The sequence below is a fragment of the Vidua chalybeata genome, chromosome 3 (genome assembly GCF_026979565.1).
Source record: "Vidua chalybeata isolate OUT-0048 chromosome 3, bVidCha1 merged haplotype, whole genome shotgun sequence".
In the NCBI taxonomy this organism is placed as follows: domain Eukaryota; kingdom Metazoa; phylum Chordata; class Aves; order Passeriformes; family Viduidae; genus Vidua; species Vidua chalybeata.
The window spans coordinates 25,701,795-25,728,461 of NC_071532.1; the positions used below are offsets into that span (position 1 = coordinate 25,701,795).

Here is a 26,667-nt window from a genome sequence, read left to right on the forward strand (position 1 = left end):
ACAAGTAAGCTTCAGTTATTGTCAAATAGTCCAACAGACTAAATAACTATAAAAGCTACAGTATTAAGCTAAAGTTTATTAGTGTTTAATGCAATTTCAGAACTATATTATTAACGTAACTAATTATTTTGTTTTCTTCTGCCATGAACTGATTCTACAGCCAGCCTAGTTCAGTCTTTCTGATTTTATAATCACATGAAAATCATCAAGTTCCACATTCTTCTGCAGTTGTTCAATGAAAAATTTCTTATTAGCAGTGCCATACTTAACCACATTTCCAGCATTCTGGAGCTTATACCTCTGCTTCTACAGGCAGAATCTAAAAAGTTAGTGTCCAAAATAATCAACAGGAAATTCAGCATAAAGTGACCAAGCTGATGAACTGAATAGGAATCTTTTGTATTCTTTCAAATATTTCTGCAGCTTTTTTATTAATAGCACTTGATGTAGGACCACCAAAAAGAAAATAAAGAGACTATACAGTCTATATGACAAAATAAAACAAAACCTAACAGATCAGCAAATTTGTTTCCTAAACATGTTTTTGTTCCAGCTGACAAGGAAAATTCACGACCAGTTGGATTCTTCCTCACCCAGTGCTCAGACACTTCCCATTTCAGCTTCACATCCTGGAAGACTGGCTGACTAAGGAGACATATTCCAAAATAAATCAATACCTTTTGCTAGCTTGGTCCATGAGATTATTCCCAAGGATGAAGTACTGCAATTCTCACAGAAGTGGAATGCAGCTAATAATGCAGCAGTCACTGTATTTAGGAAATCCCAAACAAAGTCAAAGTGAACAACTCAGGCTTCCAAATAACTATACTGTGATAGGGAAGAAAAACAGAGCACTGAAAGACACATGCTTGAATTATTCTCCAAAACTGGGCCCAACTCTCTACATCACTGCATAAGGATTTGCGTATGGCCAGGACTTCCAATCTTAAAAAATGCACCTCATGAGAATCAGTAGCCTTCCTTGCTGGAAAAGGAATAATTTCATGGTTTTCAAAGAATCACTGTCCTCCTTTTGAACAGAGACATGCCTGCTGGTAAACTTCACCATGCTAATGCAATGGCTACGAAAGTGAGGCTTGCACAGTTCCTAGGCCAAAAGCAAAGCAGACACACAGGCACTGCCATGGCATAACAACAATCTTCCACAGCAATCCCAATGGCAGGCACAGTGGAGCTGCAGCTCCACATGAACGGGAAGCTGACCTCCTGCCTAATCTCTAACATGACAGTAGTTACAAGCACCAGAGTCCTGTATCTGCAGTCCTGTATTTCCAGTGTTGCTGCTGAATCTCTGCTGCAAGGTTTGCTAGTTTAGGCAAAGCTCCAATGCACTTGGAGCAAAAGCAACTATTCCAAAGCAGCCTCCTGAAAAAGTCACTTGCCAAGGAGCGTATCACCTTCCCTACATTTTCTGATTGCTGTCAAATATTTACAGCTAGCATTATCTCCTCTCCTAAGAACAAATCCCCAGCTTTGCAAGCCAGAGCACTACAGTGGCGTTGTCTATCATTTGCTGTGTGCAGCAAGCCTCTTCAGCAGGAAGTTTCTTGAGTGCTCTCCAGATTGATAGGAACTCCAGCTTGTTTATGCTTAAAGAGATTTGACAGCGTCTAACAGCCACTTAAACTTTGATGTCCCATGGAAGCCCCCCAGCCTATTTTTGAAGCATCTGTTTCTAAAATTTCTGTTGTTAGCAGTGCCAGGAAGAAGCGAGGCCTTATTAACATCAGATTGGCTCTATCCCACACTAGAACTTGGCAAGTGCTTTCCAAAAAAGCCACAAGATAACTTTATGGACTTTTGTGATTCTGTTGCATCCTTGAAGCCTCTCACTGTGGCCAGGAGAAAAATCTCTAAGAGAACCCAAGACCTCACTCACCGATTCTAGGCATGTAACATCATCATGATTTACCAAAACAACCAACCATCCAAAGTCTTCCTCTTGAGCCTGTGGTCAAGCTTGCAGAATTCCATACAAAACCCAATAGTGCTGCTCTTAATAATATACTTAAAATATACTGTGAACAGTAAACAGTGAGCAGCTTAGCAAACATATATTGTACATTCATAGATTGTCCATTAAAACCTCTGAATTAGCTACAATACGAGCCACTGCCCATTTAAATTAACATTTTACCCTTCAAACTCACAATGGAGTAGTTAATATACCTAACATCATAAATCAGTACCACTTATAAATTTGACTAGCACAATCTGCTTTCTTATTGGAATAGAATTATTTGGAGTATGAATATTTAGAGCATTCATAAGTCATGAAATAAAATTTCAAGAGATTATTACTTAAAAAGTATTGTCCTAGAAATTTTTATCCTTTCCCAGCATCAACTACAAGCACGTTCTCTATTCATATCTGGTCTGAGATGGACAAAATTTTAAGATGGGTTTGTCTATAGGGATTCCTGGTATTATTATCCTTGCAATTTAAAGAATGAGTACTACTAATGTAAGACTGATCTGATCAAGACCATCATTAGTGGGGTGAGCAAGACTACTCTGCATATAGTGCAGCATAACTTTAGCCCTATTTTTATTCATCTTTATTCACACAGAGTGAGAAGCCTTTCTCCTGAATCACTTTCCAGCATCAGTGCCATAGCAGGGTGAGGAGCAGTGGCCATTGCCCCAGTTTGGGATTTGGAATCAGTCCCTACATCTGCAATACACTTATTGAATACATTCTCAGGCAACTTACTCATCACTATGTACCCCAGCTACCCCTCTTTACAACAGAAATATTATATCACTCTTCCTCTCCCTTTGCGTGTTCTGAGCCCAGACAGTAGGTTCATGAAAATGAAAGAGCTCTGTTCATGCAATGCCTTTGTTTTTCTTACTGTTATCACAATAAAATTAACACTTCCAGAAGACTGTCTTTATCAGCTGCTCACATTAGGCCTTCCTTAAAATTTTTGTTCTTACATCTGACCACTTCTCCCACGAAATTCCACTACTACTCCACTCACTTTTCCACCTGTCACAAGGAAGAACATTCTTCCTGAAGAGAAGAACAAAACTGTAGGACTTTAGAAACTGCAGAAATATTAGGAAGACTTTTTAAAATTATGTAATTATGCTAGTCTTAAGGGCAGCTGGTATCTGACAAGGGTTGTGGGTGGGATTTCTTCTTTGGTTTGGGGCTTCTTTGGTTGTGGGTTTTTAAAAATACTTTTTCTCTGAACAAAATGTAACAGCTTATGTGGAGATTGCAGCTTAGGTGAGAATCTCCCAATTATCTTGTGTCTTATTATAGACACACCTCAAAAAAAGTGCTGCACTGTACAGAGCAGCACTGTAAATTCCCAAGATCACCATCAGGCACTACTGCAATGTAAGGCTTTTCTTCCTGCATCAGTGCTCATGGCAAAACCAAGTCACACATTGCAGAAACATTCATTCCTGTTGCAAAGCTAACTTTAACTGGCCTCATATGACATATTGTCCATGAAAAAGCCAAAATCCAAGTTATTAGGGGAAAAAGAAATAATATTCAACTTAAAAAAATTATCTTCTCTATCAGTCAGTTTAGTTCCTTCACATCACCCATTCTGTCTGAGTTATTAACATTTCCTAAAAAAATAACTATTAGCAACCCCAAAATTTATATTCTGCACTCATTCTAAACAAATATGGGTAATTACATTTAGGGAATATTTAAATCCAGGTGTTCGACAAAAAAATCAAAATGTAATTATTTTGTGCCACCTGTTCCCTGTACATTTAACAGGAATTTTATAAATAGTTTGAAGGCACAACTCTGTGGTTCTGCTTTGAACTCCTGTGTGATGCCACTAGCTCTTTTCTTAAAAATCCAGATCAGAGCAATATTAACCAACAGGAAAATGTTCATGGTTTTTAGCAGAGCGATTAAATTCTTGTGCAAATACTTGTCATTTTAACTAGAAGATGCTAAAAAGATTTACTAGTCAAAGTTTATGAAAAGTAGCCAAAGACTTTACTCTGAGAGATAACTGTAAATAATGCATAGTTGTTGCAGTCAAAGCACTCCCTCTCCTGTAGAAAAGAAACAGTTGGAAGCTTTCAATACTGCTACAATTCAAGTAACCCATCAGGATTTGAGGCCATTTGAAGCAGGAATCAGATCCACCACAGAATGAGAGGGGAAAGGGGGGAGGGACAGAGGAACAGAGTGGGGTGTCTTACATGACATCTCTCTGGCACACTAAAAATATTTTAACTGGATATATGAGAGATTAATTTGACAATGAAGTGCACCATTGATTAAAACTGAAAACCTTTGACTCTTTTCAACAATATGCTTAAAGGAGAGACAAACCTTCTGCATGCTGCAGCACGAGGAAGACAGACTCCTCGGAGATGATGTACTTGTGCAGACACACCATGTTGGGCACGCAGCGGGGGATGATGGTCGTTCTGCTCCTGCTGCACTCACTACTTTTCCTTAGACCCTGACAGAGAACAAAAAGGTCAGTTGTACCCTCAGTTGCCTTTGGAGCCTGCTGTGCTCTGTGTTTATCAACCAAACTAATCTATCCGAGTTACTCTGGGCTTCAGAGAAACCACTCATCTGCTGCTCTATGCCCCTCGGTCCCCCGAGGCTGTGCTGATGGCATCTGGCGCGTTTCCAGAGAACAGAAGATGGCACAAAGCTGCCATTAAAATCAATTACATGGGTCAATGTTTTTATTAGAATCTCTCTCAAACTAAGTCATCAGGATGACACTCAGTTATTTCCCTGTGACCTTTTTTTTAAAATTTTATTTTTGCGCGTGACCAAAAGACACTATTAAAAAAAATCAATTCAAGTCTTAAAGACAAAAGAATGCCTTAGCCTCACAGGTAATCCTCACATTTCCATTTTACTTTACTAAAGACAGTAACCACCTCAATAAAAAGGAAAGGATTAGTCTCCTTGAGAGGAAATGATTTCTGGGAGGTAGCGCAGGGATGAAGTTGCCAGAAGTGAAAAAATTGATGTGGGAGGGTGGAAGGGAGGGGAGAGAGAAAGAGAAAAAAAATTATGTCGATAGTGTGACCTATTACAATATTGATAAACATAGGCATTTACATGGGAAATTCAATGTTACCCTATCTGCCAGTAGATAATGTGAGGTTCTAATATACAATATTCGCAAATGAACCTTTATGAGAAACAAACAGGTTTGCTGTATCCTGCACATACAATTTCAAAGGCCAATGGACAAAGTTTAGAAGGGTTGTAAGCCAGATCTGAAGCAAAGTCACAAAATGTTAACAAGTAATTAAAGCTTCATGTTTGGGACACAGCTTTTTTTTCATCCTTCCTGCCATTAGCAGTGGAATTCATGTCAAGGGGAGCCTGAAGTAAATGGCCACAAAAACAATACTCATAACTAAACCAATTCTCAGCATCACAGATGCCCTGAGCACACTGGGGTCTTGATCTGAACACTTTCTGAAACATAAAAGAGTAATGCAAAACATTTTATTCTGACCAAATAACTGTACAGAAATGTAGTGGGTTAGTAACATTAAACTCTGTTATCTCAGACTACTGATGCAAAACATAAGGTAACGGATTTGAAGAAGTCCAGTTGTACATTTCATCCAGAACCCACTTTGGCCAGCAGGATATTCCTCAGCTAAAGAAGACCAAACACAAAGTGCAGTGGATGTGCTTGGATTATGGAGAATTTTCACCTTTGTCAGAAGTCCTGAGCCACCAGGGCTTTATAGATGTTTTAAGCAGCACATTAAATGTGTGATTCTTTACCAAAGCCTCCAAAGGTGTTGGCCTCAATAACCAGACGCATCTCAGGTGACTAAACCAGCACATCTGAGCACTAGGGATGTTAGAGAGAAAGGAATGCAACCAAACACTGACAAAAAGAATTTCAGGGCACTTAATATGTATTATCATAACAACAATATATTGTAGGGATACCTCTATAAAGTACATACAAATTGATCTTTGTGTAGTGGCATAATTTCGGAGGCCATATAATAAAAGATTTTACTCACCTTCAATATAAAAGTCTGCTGTGTTCTAGTGTCCATTACAAGCAAAACCTAAGCAAAAAGTAAGCAGAATTTATTTAGGATTCACAGGAGTAAGCGAATCTAATATTGAATACTCTTACAAAGAAAGTGATATAATCAATTTAAAAATTAAACCCCTGCAGCATACAGACTTGACAACCAATCTTTTTTTTTTTTTTTTTTTTTAGCAAAAAGATGACAGGATATAGATCTGTAAAATTAGGGTAACAACAACAAAAAAAGAGGATTTATTTAGAGAGAAAAGTGTGGATGGGTTTGCTGCAGAGAGAAGAACACCTACAGCTGGCAAAGAGCATCTCTGCTAGTAGGGCATCACCTCTACTGAAAGCACTTTAAACACAGCAATGAGAGAAGCACTAAATAGCACCTACAGTCTTAGCAAGCTCTATTGGGTTATGTGTTGAAAACAAAACAAACAAAAAGATACGTGTGTGTGTGTGTGTGTGTGTGTGTGTGTGTATACATTTAGGAAACTGCATCTTTAGAAAACTGGAACCCTCCGCCTTCAAGTCACCCTGCTCAGGAATTAAGTGTTTTCAAACCCTAAGAACACAAACGTGCTTGAAAAGCACCAGCTGCAAAGCAGCGACACAAGTAGCGCAAGCTCAATCCTCCTCTAGGAACAAGAATGTGCCCTCATTGTTTGTTTACAGCAGACATTGTAAGCTTCCAGTATAAATATTCACATATAGTTATAGCAAAATATTTAGGCTGCAAAATCAAACTCCTAAAGGGCTTCTCTCCCTTGCTGGCACTGGGGTTACCTAACACTGGGTTGAACAGACAAGATGCAGCAACTCCAAGTGAACAGACAAGGAGCAGTGAAGATCAAGTCAGCTTGCACCCACAAAGACTTCTTGCAGAGAAAGTCAGGAGCAACATGGCTTCATCGGGTGGCAGAAGGAGAACACCACCCAGCCTCCCTCAGCTCCCTGCTGCAAGGGGCAGCAATGCAGCCATGCTCTGCTGTCTCTGGATGGCAGCATTCAAAACCTACTTCTCTCCCCACTGCATCTCAAACATGAGAAGGAGAACTGCAGTATTTTCTAATCATTTCTCTCTCACGCTCTTTCTCCAAAGTAAATGAAGTCACAGACTCTTCCCCATTTCAAAGACCTCCTCTTTTACTAGGGTTGCAGGCAATTTTAAAAGCTTTTCTGTATCTTTGGGGGGAAAAAATATCAACCGAAGTTGGTGCTACTGAGATTTTTTTGACAAAGGAATGACACACAGTTTCCATTTCAAGGGCATGTAAGGAAAGACAGATATTCCCAGTCTTTTGAGTTTGCCACTCAACTTTTTGTTGCCACACAACAGGGCTTCAAGAAACAGTGGAAACCAACTCAATAAATAACAACTATAAAACTGGTTTTGTTATCCTTGCTTAACCAAAAGGTGTAAAATTAAAATTGAAGAAAAACACAAAACCACACCAACCAACCAAAGAAAATCAACAGAACAAGAGAAAAATAAAAGCCACTTTACAAGAGGTGCCAAAAGAACATAAAAATTGTTTGGAAACATCTATGTGTTTACAATCACTCTCCTTCCTCTTCTCCCAAGTTTGTTTGCAACTAGACACCGTTCACATTGAGGTAATAAATATGAGAACATATGTGATTTTTTTTTTTTTTAATGTGCCCTTTGACTGTCAATATCTCCCAAACAGGTGTTGGCTAAATGATTATAAATTGGCCTCTGGATACACCTCTTCAACTGAGCCATACAGGACTGGCGATAATATAATTAGACCTAAAAACATCAGGCTGGTGAATGCTTTCCATCTGTTTGGCAATAATGTTTAGTTAACAATAGTCTTTAAAAGAAGCACCTTCAACTTCAGTTCTTAAAGTTATTTATAGGGCCATTCTTAACACACCAGCACTCTTGCTAACAAGAGCTTTAGCCACTTGGAAATTATTAGCCATACAGCTGTATATGAAAAGGAATGGTAGCATTTAACATCTGTATCTCTCCAGATTTACAAGCATCAACCTCATTTAAAGTCATTTCTTAATGAACAGTTCCATGGTCTGTATTAATATTATAGTTGCATGCACAAAGATCATAAGGAGCCAAACATTTTTTTAATACCAACAGTAGGCCAATCAGTAATGAAGCTGTCAGCATAAAGGACAGAATAATAGCTTCTTTAACCCTCAAACAGGATTTGTTCATTTGTAGAGTAGAAGACACCAATTTAAAAACTGCTCATGGGTTTGCTCACCTTTATAAAGACAAAAATCTAATTTGGTACTAATTTGATACAATTGTCTTTCCAATAAAAGGCTCCTAAAGCCATCTTTTATTCCATGATAAAACAACTGCTATAACTAAAACTGTCATGAAATAATTACCTTTGATAGCATACCTTATTGCACAAATACAATTAATGTATTCCTCCCTTTCATTTTTCACACTTGCTTATCAGCACTGTATTAGCATATGGTGCAACAGAAGAGATTACTGAGCCCTCTCCCCGTAAGTTGAGGTACAGAACCACCACACCAAGGCCAATAAAGCAGGCAGCAGGTCCCTGTAGGGTAACTTCATCTGCTGCTATATTGCAGCATCAACACGAAAGCAGCAGCTACAGCTTTATACCTGCAATAACAACAACTAAGATGCCTGTGCCTTTGAGGTTAACTACCTACGTGGACTACCCAGTCCAACTAACCAGCTCCTTTCTTTTTGCTTCCAGTCAAGCATCCCACCTTCCCCGAGTGACTAACATCTCATTTACAGCTCCACTTCATTTTAGGGGCAATTATTTCTTTGTTGATTCAGAACCAACCTTTGGCAAGACTGTTTACTTCAAAAGGGACTCCAAGAAGCCCAGGAAGAGCCTTGGAAGTAACTTCAGAAATTCACGTAGTGATGGTCCATTTGGCCCTGGCAGACTGCAGACTTTACATGGGCCCACCAAAGCAAAAACTTGCTTCAAGGGAAAGCAGCCTGCATGCATTATTATCAAGATGTGGTTTAACCAGATTCTCCCCAATAATTAAAGGATAACATGAATGATTAAGTCACTCAGAAAGCTATTTCAGGAAGGGGTAAGTCAAGGAAAGAGAGGGTCACAACTATATCTGCTTAACTTTTTATCACTCATCCAGAGCAGAGAAAGGTCAGCAGCTCTTGGATGCATTACAACACTGCTGCAGAAGAGTACAACTGACCCAGCTGCCAACTTACTCTCCTCACCTCATGCTTTACAGCCAACTTATAGACAGCAGTGCACCAAGTCTCCTGTTTGCATTCCTTCACACTTCTCTCCCATGGCAAAAGTGTTTTTTGTAATTCTAAGATTCCTTTTTAAAATGCAAAGTGAGGAGTCCTCACCCTAAAGGTACAATGGGACAAAACAGGATTCCACAGAGCATTCCCTAGGACAGAGCTCTGCTGTTCTCCAGAGCAGATCACACAGAGATGCTGGCATTAGCCTAGGCTGCTTCTAGCCCACAGAGCTGACAGCACCTCTTTCACCATGTAAGTTGTAATATTTAACTTCTCCTAACAACGAACTGTCAGCTGTAACATTCAGCATCCTGTCTCAGAGAGGAGGGAGAAGGCGGCACAGCAGGGCACTCCTGGGCACTGAGCAACTAGACTGTAACACAAAAGGAGACAAGGCAAAATCCTATTTGTAATACTAATGGATGAACAGAGTCAAGGTCCACATGCTGGCTCTTACAGCTCTGTTGCTTACTCATTCTTTCTCTATTTTTTGCACTGATGACAACCTCAACACGGCCAAAACCACTGACACACAAATAGCAATCACTGCAAATAAATATCTAATGTAAATAAGTATCTTCAGCAGGACAGACATCCTAATTTTGTACAAGCACTGGAGCTCTCAGGAACATCGTAAAAAACAAGTGAATACAGCAGGACTGCATGACAGCATCTCAGTAAAGTGCAGACAGCAATACCCCTCCATGATGCCAAATAGGATTTCCTACTTGTGAATTTTTTTTTCCTTTCCTAAGTCAAGAGTTAATTCTGATGCTGACAGCAGCTACTTAAAAAAATTAGCTTCTTAGATTTGATTTACAGTGTACCCAACAGCTTAGAGGAAAATAAATTCAATTCAATTCAATATAGTAGGTCCAATTAATTGGAAAAAAATAAAATGAAACCTGCTTGGTAAATAACCATAGTCTAGCTTTAAGAAAACAGTTAATTTTAAGATCCTTTAAATGCACAGAAATTAGCAAATGTTTCGGTATGCTAATTTTTTTTAATTAAAAGATATTTCTGCAGTAAAAGCTCTTTCATATGCACTACTGATTCTTCATCAAACGTTAAGTTTCCAACTTAACACCAGTATAGCCGGTGGCAGCCTGAAGGTTTACCATCTGCTGCCACCCAAAGTCACGGTGGCCACCTTCAGAACATATGCATCAAAGCCCTGAGATAAGAGACGGAAGGAATACTGCAGAAGTCAGCATAAGGGGGAGCACAGACCCAGGGGCAGGCAACAGGCAAGTCACCAGGAAAAAAGAACACGGTGAACCAGCAGTCACCCCAGCGAGCACCCAGCCAAGGTCACGGGGGACAGCGCTGGGAGAAAGAAGGGCTGCTCTGAAGAGCATTGTTCTGCCGTGGGTGGCTTTAGCACTAACACACAAATCTGTCATACTGCACACATTTGCTTCCCCAGCTCCCCTTCCTTTTCTGGGGATTATTTTACCCCTCCCTTCTCCCCTGCCCAGCATCTCAATACTGATTTTTTTTCTAGTTTCTGTTCTTTCAGGACATAGCACAGAACATACCTATGCTTTTTATTTACCGGAGCAGCTTTTAACGCTAATCAAAACAAACACGTCAACACATTTGCTTACAAAAATGTGACTTTAAGTTCACTAACACAAGTGAAAAAGAGCTCGTGCCTGATCAAAGAAAATTGAGTAAGATCTCTCACTGCAGTACCAGACAGCAGAAAGGTTTCCAAGACAAACCACAGGTAAGGGATTACTTTAAAACCAGCTCCATTTTGTTATTAAATTGCTGCTTTACACTGAAAACACATCATGTAAATATTGTCACCAGTGGTCCACCTATTAGTTCTGCTTATATCCTGATCTGCTAAACAAATGTACCCTTATCATAGGATAGATACTCTAGCAAAAGTCCTACAAACTTGAATATGTATCAGATGATCATCTAGGATTTTTTTTTTTTTTTTGTGTTTACCCCACCAGCTGGAAAATGCTGTACTGACAGATGACAAGAAATGAGATACATCATCCACCTGATCCATGGCATGAGTATTTGGGACTGCAAGAAAACCTCAGCCGGGGCTGGAGCTCAGCTGGGTGCTGCACTCAGGACACGGCTGTGTTGATGGGCAGGAGCAGGGGTGCAATTCCTCCTGCTCTCCTCAGCTGTGCCGGCTGTCACAAGGCTACCAGGATTAAAAGATCTACTTAACACAGATTTATTCTTGTCACTTTTCAGATTACACCACTCGGACTCTCACTCATGTCCTTCTGTCATTACAGAAAGAGATTACATTTGGCTAATATGTATGAAAAATGTGATTATTCCTTATCCTTGTACCTGTGCAATATGAATTATCTTCAGTTTGCAATTATTCCTCCTTTCAAACCATTATTCTGAGGAACTTACAGCCTGTATATTCTATGACTTGGAATAATAGTGTACTTATAGGACAAATGGTGCAGCTTTAAATAATGAAAATGCTAAGAAAGCAGCATATATTCAAATTCGAATTTTTAAATACTTGGAGACAGTTGGTAATAGAGAGGAAAGTCCATTTTCTTAAAGTAAACTAAAAACTGGCTAATAAATTACAAATGGTGAAATATTAACCTAGAAAATATATCTGGCAGGTTTTACTAGTGAAAACATTTTACAATATGAAATGCCACTGGCATCCCAGAGCAATTGCCTGGCACAAATTATGTATTAAGCAACTTAGTAACAATTAGGAAGACAAACTTGTGTAATCTTGCTTTAAAAGAAAATATCTCAATAATTTATTTCTTTCTGAAGGCCAGAAGACATATAGTACAGCCTGCAGAAGAACATTCAACAATGCAATTTCTTTTTTCTAAAGGCAAGGGCAAAATTTCCATTACTCTACCAAATCTCACTCAAGTCAAAAGAAATTTTAGTGAGACAAACAAGAAAGAAGTTAGAGAGAAACTAAGGGTTACAACAACAAACACAGAGAAATATTCAGATTTGTGTAAATGGAAAGATTTCAGGAAAACAAGTGGCAGGTGTTTGGGGGTAGGGAAGAAGGGACAGGATTCTTTCTAGCTGGCAGAGACTACATTTTAAAGTTGAGCAAGCTTTGTTTCTTGGGGCTTGAAACCTGACAGTATCTTAGGAATAATCCCACAGCAGTAGGGAAAGGAAGGTGGTGAGCCAAGAAATCAGTTTTGACAACAACTCTGTAGTTGGTTTGATTTTGTAGGACTTGGCAAGCCACTTAAGAAAAAAGGTTATCAAAACATAAAGCCAGCTCTTAGAAGTTTATTTATATGAATAGTTACTATTATTACTCAGTTTCAGATTTTCAACGTTTTTGCCACTGCTATTTTCCACTATGCCCCATTTGTACATACATTCCAGTTCCCTTTCCCCCAGATCTCTTAGGCACACACAGCCACTCATTCAAATCTGTAAGATGATCTAAAGGTGCTCAACAGAGTGCACCTGAGAGCCAGGGGAGAGAAAACATCTGCTATGGTCAACTCAGTTTCACAGCTGCAACAGTCTTTAATCTCACCTGACAATAAAAGGCTGAATATTTAAGTTCCTAACAAACACTAACAGGACATAGTGAGCTACGTCTGTTACTTAGGCACAACACCACACATGCTACCATAAGAAGGGACTGTTCCTCCTACCCCTCTGATTAAATTTCATTAGAACTAGCCATAACCTGTTTGAATTCAACTCTGGGTCTGCAGATTATGCATGTGAAGTTGACATATATTCTACCCATTTCTGTCTTTTGGCACTTTCACTCATTAAGCAGACAAGCAGTGATCACACTTTATAAATAATTAATAATATTAATTTGGTTCTCCTGTGTATTTTTAAAGTTACTTCACCAAAATGTACAGCCAACAGAATTAGGACTTCTCAGGACAGCATGTGAGACACAAAAAACCCCTATATTCACAATTAACAGGATTGCTTCCATTTTCTAAAAAGCATTATCTGTTTCAGAAACTCCAAAAATAATTTGACCACAAGGCCCTGATGAAAGCATGTGATTTTATTAGGTTTCATAATAAAGCTTAACAGTGTATTGAACAACAAGCTCAAATGGATGGACAGCTGTGGAAGAACTGAACACAGCCAGTACCAGCACCGACAGTGTGCCTTGATGGGGGACCGGGGAGGGGATAGAAGAGACATGAAAGACAGCCATTGGTTACAGAGGCATAGTTATTACTTAATGCACTCTGCTTTCAAGGTGAATCTTTAAATTGAATGAATCTAAATAACAGAGGGTTCTAAAGAATAAGAAATTGGGTTTGAAACAGCATTGTGAAGGTATCCAGCAGCACCATAACAAAGTGGCTTCTTTAGGGGCCAGTTGTAGCTTCAAAGGAAAGATTTGCCTAGGGCAGAAACTCAGCACAGAACCTGCAACCTTGCTTTTTAATTAGGCAAATTTTGAAAGCAAAACTCTTCCCTATTCCAAAAAAAGAAGTTTCCTACTTTAAGGTACATGAGATGCTAAAATAATTGATCATTTGTAGTTGGTGATAACAACAGCTACAATATTTAGGTATTTGTTTTGAATGCAGTACCTCTGGTAACATTAATAAGAGCCTTGTTGCCCAAACAGCAGCACCTCACATTCCACAACGCTTGTAGGACAAAAGCCTCCTTTACAATTAGATTACACCTCCATTTTCAGAAACCTAGTCACAGGCAGGCTCTTTACATATTAAACATATAAAAAACCTGCAAACACCACCTCCTTACCTTTTGACACCATGAAGTGAGCAAATACAGCAGCAGCAGAATTAAAAAAAAAAAAAAAAAAAAAAAAGAATGGCTTCCTCAAGCAAAATGTAAGTCCATTTTAGTCTACTAAAATAGTCAGATTTATACTACAGCCTTTGCACGGGCTGCAAAAGCGGAAGGATGGGAGGCAAGGCACATATGGGCATAATTTCCCTGAATTTTCACAATAATTTAAGGAGCTTAATAATGCCAAGATCTGAACTGTCTCAGATTTAACAGAAAAAGGTCAATGCAACAAAAATTATTGAGGTGACAAGGAAGGTGAAAGGGCAGACAGGGCAGAAAGATTGCACATTGGGAATAAACTAAGCTAAAATTAAATATCTAATCATTCTGCCTAGTCTAAAATAGTTTGAAAAACGCAGAGTTTCAGGTAGCAACAAGCATTTTGTCCCTGAAAATGAAGCCAATTCAAAACACTTGAAGAGGCTTCAAACGAAGAACAAAGAGTGACATTACTCCAAGGGAAAGCACTGAACCTTTCAGCATTTGAATGAGGGTTAACAGCTGGTTTTCTCGAGGCAGCACTGTAGCAGGCAGACACCACTCTGGGCTTCAGCAGTGGGAGAACAAGTCTGCAAACCAACCAACACCGTTTTCAAGTCGGTGTGTTTAAGCCAGTCTTGCAGAGGGTTAGTCAAGCCAGCAGTTATAACGCCAGTGGCTCATTACTACCCACACACCCATTTTCTGCTGAAACCAAAGCAGCTACCTTAGGGTTTGAATGGAAGATTATTTTCAGGCAAAACTCTGTGTGGTGCTGAATCAGTTACAGCCTTGTGCCCAAAAGCATAGCATCTTCAACACCAGCCCTGAAAATCAAAATCCATTTTCAGGAACAAGCACGCTATGTCATCTACTTGGCTGCAGCAAGGATACTTACACACTGATTGGATTTCTCCATGATGAGAGCTTTAGGGCATATGGAAGCAGAGAAGGAGGGAAATGACAGTGGTGGTGAGGAAGGAAGGGAGATGGTGCTTTAAGCCAAGGGCAGGGGCATCATCTCCAGCCCACAGATACATCTGCACAGTTTTGCTTCATATTCACATGCATTTTGTGTATGCATTATAAAACCAAATAAAATATTCTCTGGGCTTAGAGCAGGTTTTCATTTGCCTCACAATTTTACAGACCCCTAGAAATATATGCTAAAAAGCAGCATACTCAGAATAAGGCTAAGATTGTGACATGAGAATCTGGAAGAAGGAACTCAGAGTACAAAGACACCTGAAAGAATTTTCTACACAATAATTAAACATGAACTCTGAGCCCTATGATACTGTTCACACAGGAGCATTGCAGTTATATGCACAGGCCTGCTACTCCTTGCATATATCTCCAACTCTGAGAATCTGGTGGTTTTGTCATCATTAGAACCCTGATTTTCCCCAACTCTGCTTCAAAGATCTGGACATGTTCAGCTCACACCTGGGATGCTTACTGAAACTGCTCAGAGAGAGCTAAGGAGATCTGGTACCACCAAGGACTGCAAAAGCTTCATTCTGATCAAGCATCTTTTCCAGTAGCTGCTCATTAGCACTACACAAGAATGGAGATATTGAGAAAATCTTTCTTGATCCATTTCCAGCATTTCTGCAGGCTCACTCTGTCAGAATAATTCACAAAATCCATGCATACCACATCCATTTAGTAGCTACTAACTTAGCACCTACTAACAGGTGCTACAGATAGGTGGTCTTTCCAACATGTCTCTCTGATATGTATACAGAGTGGAATACAGGTTAAATTCTCTACTTACAACTGAGGAAAGAAGATACAATGAATATGAAGTCAGAGATTAAAAAACCTTGTGTGCTATAAAAACAACCATAATACCTAATGTATACAGCCCCCTAAGGAGAAGTTATCAACTTATGCACACAATTACAACGAAACAGACAAAGAAAAACAAAAACCAGTCCCAATAGCAAAGTTCAGTCGAACAAGAAAAAGAAACCAAGAAATACAGACCTCAAGGGATGAGCCACAGGTTTTTGATGCACGTTACAAATGCATAAATTGACCATGCATCAGTAGCTCATGCACAAACTAGGAACTACATAAGGAACTATCAAAAGGCACAAGGGATTTGGCACAGCAAAAAGGAAAGGAACCGTTACAGTCTGCATTAGCCACTGTCACACTGCTGAATAATGCATCATCTTAAAAGTATTTGGTAAGGTGGTAACTAATCAGCATTATCAAAACAACCCAACAATTCTTCTGGTCTCTTAATTAGGCTTGCAAAAAAATCCGTATGGCCCTTTACTGTTTACAGACGGGTATTATCCTGGGATTCTGGACGACATTATTTGCATGACTCAAAAATAAGCTTGGCTTCATTGCTGAATCTCTGTCCTGGCAAGGGATTTCAATTCTGAATCTCAGGGAAGGAGAACAGCCGTGTGTGTCCCCAGCTCCCATTTCAAGTAAGAGTTCAAAAGTAAGAATTTCTACCCCTCTATATTTACAGTATCCACCAGATTGTTCAACTGAAAACACATCAACTTGTCCTTACCCAGAATGGCAACCATGATTTCATTTTTGAAAAACAGGCCTCATCCTATTGAATGCTACCAAACATGTACCTTATCCTTTAAGCTCAAATACATTTTGCATGACCTTACATGAATTGCTTAGATAAAAGCCTTTTTTTCTTCTACTTTTGTTATTTTAAAGTGCAGATGCATTTGAGTCATTTTCCCCTTTTGTTTCATATCCTTAAGATCCACAGCTTCAAAGACAAAATGTCAGCATGCAGTCGATTTATGACTGAATTCTTGAAGAGACACTGAAGAATTACCTTGTCAATCACCCCAAGGACTCTGAAGGTCTTCAGTTCCTCGGCAGGGCTCCTTAGGTTCCAAGAGGGCCTTGAACTTAGTGATCCTGGAGGCTAATGGAAGATATCAAAGATTATACATCAATCAGGGTGGTACTTGAAGGAAGACTGCCTGCTGAAGCAAATGCCAGGCCGAAGGAAACTAAATTTATCATAAATCAGAGAGACTGAAGATGAAAGGAGAAGTTTTCTGTTTGTCCTTAGTGGGGGGAAAAAACCAACTTGCAAGTAAATAAAAGTCGAGATAACATTGAAAACAAAAATTTAAAAAAGAAAAAAGCAATGAATTTTTGTATTTTCTATGCTTAATGGAACTCAGCAATTGATTACTTAGTTCTTACCACATAATAATAATCAATCAAAGCCTTACAGGTATTCTGGGTACAAAATAATTCAGAGATCACTGAGGAGGAGAAAGCAAATTAGAGGCTTTTTAAGCCTGAAGAACATAAAATATAGAATTATAAATAGGGTTCTCTTGCTCTCTGGTGGGCTTTATGAAATCCTTTTAATAATAAGGTGCACAACAGAAACAATTCCTAAAGCTGCCTTAGAAAAAGTAACTAGCTATGTATCATTAATCTAGAAATTAACACCATAGCAAGAAAATTGGCAGGTGCTAACTATTCAAGTAATTAATATGCAAATATACATAGATGTTTGTCCATAGTATGTTTTGTAGTGTCTCAGAGAAAATTCAAAGCTTGCATGTCAGAGGGGGGAACAACGTTTCAACTGGAAGTCTTTTGGGACAAAGATCAACATTTTAAGCATCCCATATACCTCTGGCATGTGAACAAATATTTTCAGCAGTTTCTAGATGCCAACTGAGAGAATTTATTAGATCTTCCTCCAAAAATTCAACATGTAGCTTCTAGTAGAACCACAGACCTGTACCTCACAAATAAGGTAACTTCATCTGCAGAGCTGCTGAATGCCAAACTCCTCTGAAGCATAATCTGGCCCCCCCAAGAAGATTTCTATCACACAAAGGTGCAAAGAGGAAGGTGAGGATTCTGAGACAATATTTAACAGCTGTGTCACAAAGGAAAATGGTTGGTAAGCAAATATGCTGTGAATTAAATGCTTCAGTATCAGGAAAAATCAAAAAAATTTCCCCTGTGATGAGAAACTCCAAGATCCTAAACTAGGCAGAGCAATTTCCTGCCCCCCTATCTTTCCCTCCCTCAGGCATCCTTACAGTGCTATCCTCAAAGGCCAAAGCAACTCCTTGAAGCCTTCCCCATTCACTCAACAACATTCTCTCCTTCCAAATTCCTTCCTAAAAATCAGTACTTATTTAAGTACTGATTGCCCACAAAATCCAAAAGAAAAGGCCGTAAATACATATCCAAAAAGCTTAGAGAAAAGTGTGCTTTTCTGGGCTCAGTGTTTGGGAGTTTATAAGTTATCTTCATTTTTTTTTTGTATGGATCTGATAATTGTTTTGTCACATAAACCCTGCCAAGCAGGAATACCAACAGCAGTTAAGAGAAAACAGCTCAGATTCTACAATCTAAAACTAAAGGCTTTAACAGGAAGAAGAACAAAAAAAGAAAACTTTACATGAACTATCTTCTCCAAACCTAATTTTGGTTCCACATTCCAGTGAGCTGTTGAAAGTATTTTGAGAGTGTGCAATTTTTCTGCAATAATGAAATACTTCCTTTGAAACAAAGAGTTGTGCTAACACAGTTTATTCATGACAAGATTTCAAAAGCATTCTAAGGAAGACATTTAAAGGAAGAGAACATTTCCTAATCCTCTAGACTACTATAAAAGATTTTCACTTCTATCTGCTTGCTATTACATTGTATAACCATTCCTCAATAATCATGCTTTTAAAATTTTCTCTTATGAATAACATTTCAACCATGAATTAAATTCATATATCTCTACAGAAGTTAATAGTTGTCTAATAATGCTATACAATCACATTTCTGCACCCATCCTGTCTAAAGAGCCAAAAAACCTCAGTATATATATTTTAGGTCCTTCTCTGAAATGTGACCAGTGGTGGCACAGTTGGTAATACTGTGTATACACACTGATTTTTATATGTGTGCTCTACAGTCACTTCCTACCTTAAAGGGATTTACAATCACATCCACAGCTCCCAGCATGCTCTCCATTTTTATCAGTTCTGTTCTTTACAGTACTTTGGTTTCACTGTTTCAAAAGTCTAATAGAAGAGCCCGATGATGGGAAGGCATCACGTTCTGTTGTGAAGCAAGCTGGAAGCAGACTCTAAATTCCCAGAACAATTCCCAAAACTACAGCAATTAAGCACTCTATGAAACAGCCTGCTCCTCTGAATAGAGTAAAAATTCAAGCTCAGCATCTAGGCAGCAAGAAGAAAAATAACTAAAAACCCTCACTCCCATCAAAAAACAGAGGAACAAAAAATACAGGAAGGAGGATAACAAAAAAAAAAAAAAAAAAAGAGCTTCATTTGCCTTTAGAAATGAGACAAATATTCTGAACAAAGTGTCAGGCTACCTCTGCCTGCAGAAGGTCTTCAGCAGCCTGTCCAAATGCTCAGCATGCTGCTCAGGTATCCCAGGATCTTCTCTGTTGTGATCAGGCCCTCCCTATTTCCAGACTACACTGTGAGCTGCATAGCTGGATTTATCCAGAGTTAGGACAGGCATCACCAGTTCCTCTCCCACCATCGCCTTCTACCATGTATAGAATTCAAGTAGAAAAGGCTGATGCTGATTATGTGCAAGGACCCAGCAGCCTGTGGCCACTGCTTGCCTTTGGAAAGCTCTGGTTTTACAAGCTACACAATAGCCCTTGCCTCAGCTTTGGCATCACTGCCAGCAGGCAGAAGAGCAGAGGGGGACAGAGGAGAACTCCACCAATCAAGTAAGAGAAGAGGCATTTCATGTTAACCTCATTTAAGGCAAGAGCAGTATCCCTAGCCCAGTGACACAAACACCATTTGATCGGAAATCATAGAATATCCTGAGTTGGAAGGGACCCACAAAAATCCAGCTCCTGGCCTCACACAGGGAAACCCCAAAAACCACACCATGTGTACATTTCAGGCTGGGGGCACCCCAGCATCTGTAAGGGGGGTTTCTTGCACCCTTTTCTTCCTGGGATGCAGTGAAACACAAGGAATGGTGGAATCCTGGTCCTTTCTTGGTTGCTCAAAGCAATCCACATGCTCAAGCAGTGATGCTACTCACACTGGTCTCTCAAAGCTTTCCCAGCACAATGCTATTTTCCCTGGATTTCCTCTAATTAAATATTTGATCTTTATTTTCCCCCTCTTCATTCTTTCACCCAGAAAGCTCTGCTAATTTAACTGCTAATGCTGCCACCTTTGACATCAGTCACCACAGATCCTCAGGATAAGAAAAGAGAACTTTCATGAACACCAGTGCAGATCTGCACATCAAAATGCAATCTCCCCTTGCCATTCAGAGGTCTGAGTCTGATGATTTCAATAACTGTCTACCTGTAGCACAGCCAGAGTTTCACTTGCAGCAAGGAGATGCCTTGTTTTGATGCAGATACACTGGTATCTGCTTCATGGATGTGACAGTGCTTCGTTTTTCTGGTATGGCAAACATGCTGGCTTCTTCCTCTCTCTGCACCAGGAGAAAACCAGGTTGGATTTCTGCCTGCATCTGAACCAGACAGAACTACAGAGTGCTGCAGAAGGCCCCCAGTGAGCACCAGTTGGGGAATGCACCTTTCCTGAAGCTGGGACGCACCTTGAATGTGATCCTAGAAGTTGAGACTGAATCTCTTATTTTATGTTAAATTTATATCTCACAGAACTACAGCAGTACGTTTTCTTTATACTTCATGTAATTTTCATGCGCATTTAATGAGAATTTTAGGAAGATATCTTATGGCAACCACAAAGACTGCTTCTTCTGTTCGGGCATCAGGCTTACATGTACCTCTTGTTACTAAATTGCTTTGAAAATCAAAAATAATTGACATTTTAAAAGACAACAGCTTTCATAATGATGCAAAAAGAAACAACTCTGAATATACAAAGTTAGGCGTAAGTAGCATCAGAACTAATTTCAAAGAGTGAATAAAAATATGCTTAATAAAAACTACCAAAGTTAAAACAGCCTCACAGCCTGTACTGCTGGGCTTTGCAGCTGACAGCTATGCAAGACTCCAGCTTTCTGATGGTCAGTCCAGTGTGATTCAGAGGGTGTTGCTGCAGCTCCCACTCAGGCTTGGAAGTGGCTCCCCAGAGATGCTACTTATAAAGGGGCAGAGGAGAAAATGCAGCTTGAGAATCTGGAAAATGACCCAGTGCTGCTCTTACACAGCGCTCTGCAGCAGTTGTCCAAGAGACGGCCTTTGAGGCTGCTGTGCTGCACCAAAGGAAGAAGAAAAGGACAGCATTTGCTGCAGCCTGTTTTTCCAGAAGGTTCACATGCCTATTTAAAGTCTCCACATCTTCTACTCTTATGGGTCACAGCAAGGCTTTTCTCAAGGTTTACAAGACACTCAAATGTGTTCCCAGCTCAAGGTCACAGCTGTGTCAGTTCCCTATGTTTCTTTTAGGCCCTCTACCCAAAACCATTCTTTAACAATGCCAAGGATTCTCCAAATACTACCTTCTTGTGTTTTTCTCTTCACCACTTGAACTTGCAAGCAGCAGGGTGGTTGCTAAGGATGCTATCCTTGAGAGCTACACTGCTGAAAAGTAACAAAGTAGTTGTTCTTCATTTGGTTTCCATGACATCAAAGACAATTTTGCTTCTCAGCTCTCAAATACCAGACTTCTGCCTCTTTAGGGAAATCTGGTCTTGGAACAGGCGAGGACCTGGCATTTCCAGCCACTAACGAATGGCTCACTTCCTCCTTGCCTGGGCCCCAGAGAAAAGCCAGTGCTTTGTGCTTTACCTTCAAGTGGTGTTCAGATGGCAAAGGGGTACCTTGGGGCACATTTAGCGAGCACAATCTTCTGAGACTGCTGCAGGTGGCTCAGCACATGGCTCAGCACATGGCTGGCACCCCAAGCCTTTGGGAGATCTGACAGGCTGAGAAGTGCAGGACAATAACTGAACCTGCACTTCTGAGCTTACCCCTTCCCTTGCTGGACAGTTCTATGGCCCAGTGGAGGAGACGGAAGCAAAATTCCATATGTAAGGAGGACAGGTCAGCCTAGTTCTGATGCCCATGACTGCTCCTTTTAAGGGCACAATAGGAAACACAAAGCCAGCTACAGCAGACAGGGGTGATAAAGCAGTTCTGCCCTGTGACACCAGGTCATGAACAAGAGTGATTTGCCTTAAATGCCCATGCCCACTTACTAGCCAGACCTCTTCCTCCAAGGTACAAATGGTCTCAGCACCCCCACTGCCCATGACATTCCCTGGACTGAACCATGCTTTCCATAACAAAACTGCACTCTGCCACTCCTAACAGGGGCCCAGGTACTGCACTAACTGCGCCCATCATGGACTTAATATCTTTAGGAGAAGGACACAAAGTATCTGCAAGTTGCCACTGGTATCTCCCAAAAATCACACTGTCTATAGATGGAGGTTCTTCCAGTGCACTTATCACTGTCCACATAGGGGGGAATAATTCATGCAAACTCCAATATAAACTATCTTGGGAAGTAAAAATAATAAGCAGTAACTAAATTGCAAGAATCCAGGCCTGCTCAGCAACCAACATGCAGGAACAGTCACATTCCCCATTTTCCTTAAGACATTATGCAGAAGCACAGAGCATGCCAACTCTTTGTGGTCCCTACCACTACCCTCACAATAATTTTGGGAGTTAAGTCCTTCTCTCAGGTAACTTTCAGGTATGAGCAAGAGACAAGTTGTTCCTCATCACAACCATCATGACCCATAAGCACCATCTGCCCTCAACATCAGCAAATTCCAAAGTTCTAAGATAAAAGTAAAATTTATGCATTATGAAGAGCAGCAAATAAAGGACATTAACATACACGTACAAACTTAGGAAAAAGATAAGGTTAAATCAAGGCTGCATGGCCTTTTTTTGTAAACAGGAGAATCAGCCAGGTGCAACACTTGGTACAAAACAAGATTTGCCATAATTTGTCAATTTTGAGTTTCAGCACAGAAGGAGGAGGTTTTTTTATTCTATCTTCTTTTTTTTTTCTTGTCTTATCCCAATTAAATCTGCTTTTCTTTGGATCTGCAAAGAAGGCATGTGTCTTATTCAGTACAGCATAAAAGAGGAAATACTTTACCTCTCAAGCTCACACAGAAAAATGCAACCTATTTCTTCCTCCTTCCCAACTGCAGTTAGTTTTTAAACTTATAAAAAGGCAAAAATAGGTTGTTCGTGGATTTTTTTCTCTTGCTCTTCAGTTTCCAAACACACTGAGGATTGCATTCAATATAGCTTCTTCCCCATTTTCAGGGGTGTTTGACCCAAAGAAAGAATACCTAGTAGGAGTTCGTATCTGTCCAAAATATTAAATTGTTCAAAGTACAGTTCATAGCAACAGCAAGACTCCCAAGCCTCACAAAATATATCCCATTTGGAACATCCTCAAAATTGTACTTGTGGGCTCTCAACATGAAAAAATCTACCCTTAAAAAAATCAGTGTCTTTGCTTTTTAAATTTACTTATTAGATAGCTTTTAGAAGGCTTCCAATTTTTGCAGCAGTTGTCTCCTTAAAGCATTTTTAGATCTGTGCAAAGTAAGAAGCAATAATCTTCTATCCCTTTTGTTATCCCTTGATATTAGAGAGCCAAAGTTTGTAGCTTTTATACTTACTGCAATAGGGCAGTCATTGACAATAACACAGTTTAACATGACTGCAGTAAAACTCTAAAGCAGAAACAGATAAATCCTAAAGGAACTGTTTAAGGAGGGGCAAGTTAGATATTTATCAAGAGTATCTTGGAACAAGCTTTGTTTGTCTTTTGTACAAGCACAGATAAATGTATTCTGCTAAAGAAAGTGGAAATTAGCACAGAAACTTATCAAAAAGGAACCGATCCCACAAGCATATCCAAGAGAGACATTTGAAAGGATCAGGAAGAACCTTTGCTCTATTAAGGACTTGTTCTGTGGAAAATTAATCTGATCCCCTCTACCGTGTGCTTGACTCACTTGTGATACATCACTATGGGCTAGGCTAAAGAAACCAACAGGTTTCTCACACCCTACAGGACTGACCAACATTCTCATGGAAAAGTCAAATGAAATGTTATATTCTAGCATGTTTTTTCCTTTACCTTTAGATTCTTCAGCATGATGAAAAATGTCTACATCATCAACCATGAGCAGTAAGAAAGCATGTGAAAAGCAGTTCTGTATTAAACCAAGCACTCCTCGTAACATTATGAAGAATCATAAAGAATGACAACTTAACAGAAACACAACATCAAAATACTCATTGGGCCTCCCAAAAGAGAAATTCTAGATAGCTTTTGAACCTTAAGCTTGAATATGCTTTGCTACTTAATTATACCAAATCCTGAAAAAAATAATTCAGAAAAAAAATAATTAAAGCCTACCATAGAAACAGATACATCTTCAGAGGTTTTATGATAGAGACTGGAAATTTTTTCAGCACGCATAAGGTATTCTGCCGTCTTCCTTTTCACTGCTTCTCGACGAGTTGGACTTGATTCACCTCAATGGAGAAAAAAAAAAGTTATGTTTCCTATAAAGAGAGAGGTACTAAGTAATCAAAGCACATGACTACTTTGATTCTACCTCCTTGATTTCTTTTGGGTTATTCATAATCAAACCTAAAGATATGCATCTTCTAAAAATCCAGTACTATGATCTCAGAGTTCTACAAAAATAACAAATTAAGCCTTGCTATAGACTAAGGTAAATAAAAAGCCTTTCCTAATATTTCTGTGCTTTAGTATATGTTCCTATGGTAACACAAATAAGAACTGAAACAAGCCACTGATCCAAACCCTGCATTCCAAAAAGCAAAATCAATGAGAATAGACAGAATAAGATGTTTACAACAAAACAACAAACTTATTTTTTCCTCAGGTTTCCAGTATAGACTCTCCTTATTATACATATAGTCTAGAAAGGCTATTAAAAGCAAAAAGGCAACAGAGGAGAGACACTAAGAACTCCATAGCTTTTCAGTGCTAGACAATCCTTGCCTCTTGTCTTGGGGTAACATGGGAAGAAAGCAATAAGCACTTGCACCAACTATTCACTTTCCTGATGGCTAAACAACCATTTCTGATCTAGCCAAACTCTTGGTGAGAACCACATAGTACCACACAAACACTAAATTCACTCTGAAGCTTTCAGTTTGATTTAAGCATTCACATTCTGAGCAATATTGCTGTAACAGATTCAACCTGTGATAACAACACCCAACCAGTCAAGCAGCCAGCAAAGGTAAGAGACTGCAAGACACAATTGTTATAACAGAGAAATGAGATTATTATGCTGAAAAAAAAGACAGAGATAACTGTCCCAGAAGAAAACTGAAGGACAGCAGAGAGTTGGTATGGCCTTGACAGTGTCTCCCAGCCCTAACTGAGGCCATCCAAGACTTGCAGAAACAAAGCCTTGACTGTGACAGGCTCTGAACTGCCAGGTGCAAGCCAGCACCTCTCAAACCGATGCTTGAACAGGGCAAGGAACTGCAAGGATATCTGCCCAACAGCTACTCCACATGAAAGACAAGGCAAGGAACAGGAGAGGCAATAAATTAAACACACAAATACACAAACCCCAACCAACAGCAGATAACAGACATTAATGAAGACTGGAGCTCATAAGACACTGATCACCGGGCCATGAAAGGAACCCGAGTGTAACCTTGAAGAAGTTCAACCAGAAACTTTGTAACTGATAAGGAAAAAAACAGGATTACTGTAGGTTATCAAGAACGAGTCCCATAAAAAAGGGCAAGCTTATTATGGAATTTCTGATAGGGAACTTACTGTGTGAAAGCTTGCATTCAGAAATTACTGCAGGAGGTTTTCAAGGGGCAATTGTGGCAATGTGCAAGACATTGTGAGATTTTCAAGGACAGAATTAAAGGTAGGGGTCAAGGTGGATTGTTTTAAAATAGAGACTCACATTCCTTTCATATCACGAGTAGAAACTACCCAAACACACAGAACCATCACACCCAGATACCATCAAAAGTAAGCAGAAGAGACTTTGGATCTACTCCAAGTTCTGGAATAAGTGATCACTTGAAAATTTTACTATCTACCTCACTGCAGGAGGAAAAAGTGATTGTCCCCTCCTTGGATACAGACACAAGACTGTTCTGCAAAAATCTCTGTCTACACATCGTTCGAGACAGACAGAAATTCAGTGCATTTTCAGGACACAATATTATGGATATTTATCAATATCTCAGTAATTTCTCTCATTCTAAAGACCTAGGGAAATCTTGGTAAAAAGTTCCCTTCATAACACTGCCAGTCTTAATCCCATCTAGGATTAAAAAAAAAAAAAAAACATCACTCAACTCTTTGAAGTTGTCATTATCAAAAGAGAGTAGATACAGAGTATTTTTTTCAATAAGCCTGTGTTGAAATTTCCTAAAACAGGACTAACTGTTGCTTTCATCTCTGCAGGTAGTGTGAAAGCACCATGAAACTTCCTTGTGCCAATGCACTGGTGAGCACCCACGTTCTCTCAGACACACCGAGTGGCAGCCGTTCAGGGAAAACAAGACATCTGCACAGCAACAATGAACTCTTCAGCCAGCGTTTCCTTCAAGCAGGCTGCTAGAAAACTGCTAGGTTAGTGTCTAAGGCTATCATAAAA

At 39.5% G+C, this 26,667-nt stretch overlaps 1 protein-coding gene across 1 annotated transcript in view; it reads right to left on the minus strand.

Annotated features, from left to right (window-relative positions):
• RPS6KC1 (ribosomal protein S6 kinase C1) overlaps positions 1-26,667 on the minus strand; it is an 85,685-nt gene that overhangs the window by 23,397 nt on the left and 35,621 nt on the right. The window contains exons 8-11 of the mRNA XM_053938984.1: positions 24,417-24,535; positions 16,886-16,978; positions 6,022-6,069; positions 4,337-4,469 (exon numbers count right to left, since the gene is read on the minus strand). Coding sequence (XP_053794959.1) covers positions 4,337-4,469; positions 6,022-6,069; positions 16,886-16,978; positions 24,417-24,535 — 393 coding nt within the window. The remainder of the gene's footprint in view (positions 1-4,336; positions 4,470-6,021; positions 6,070-16,885; positions 16,979-24,416; positions 24,536-26,667) is intronic.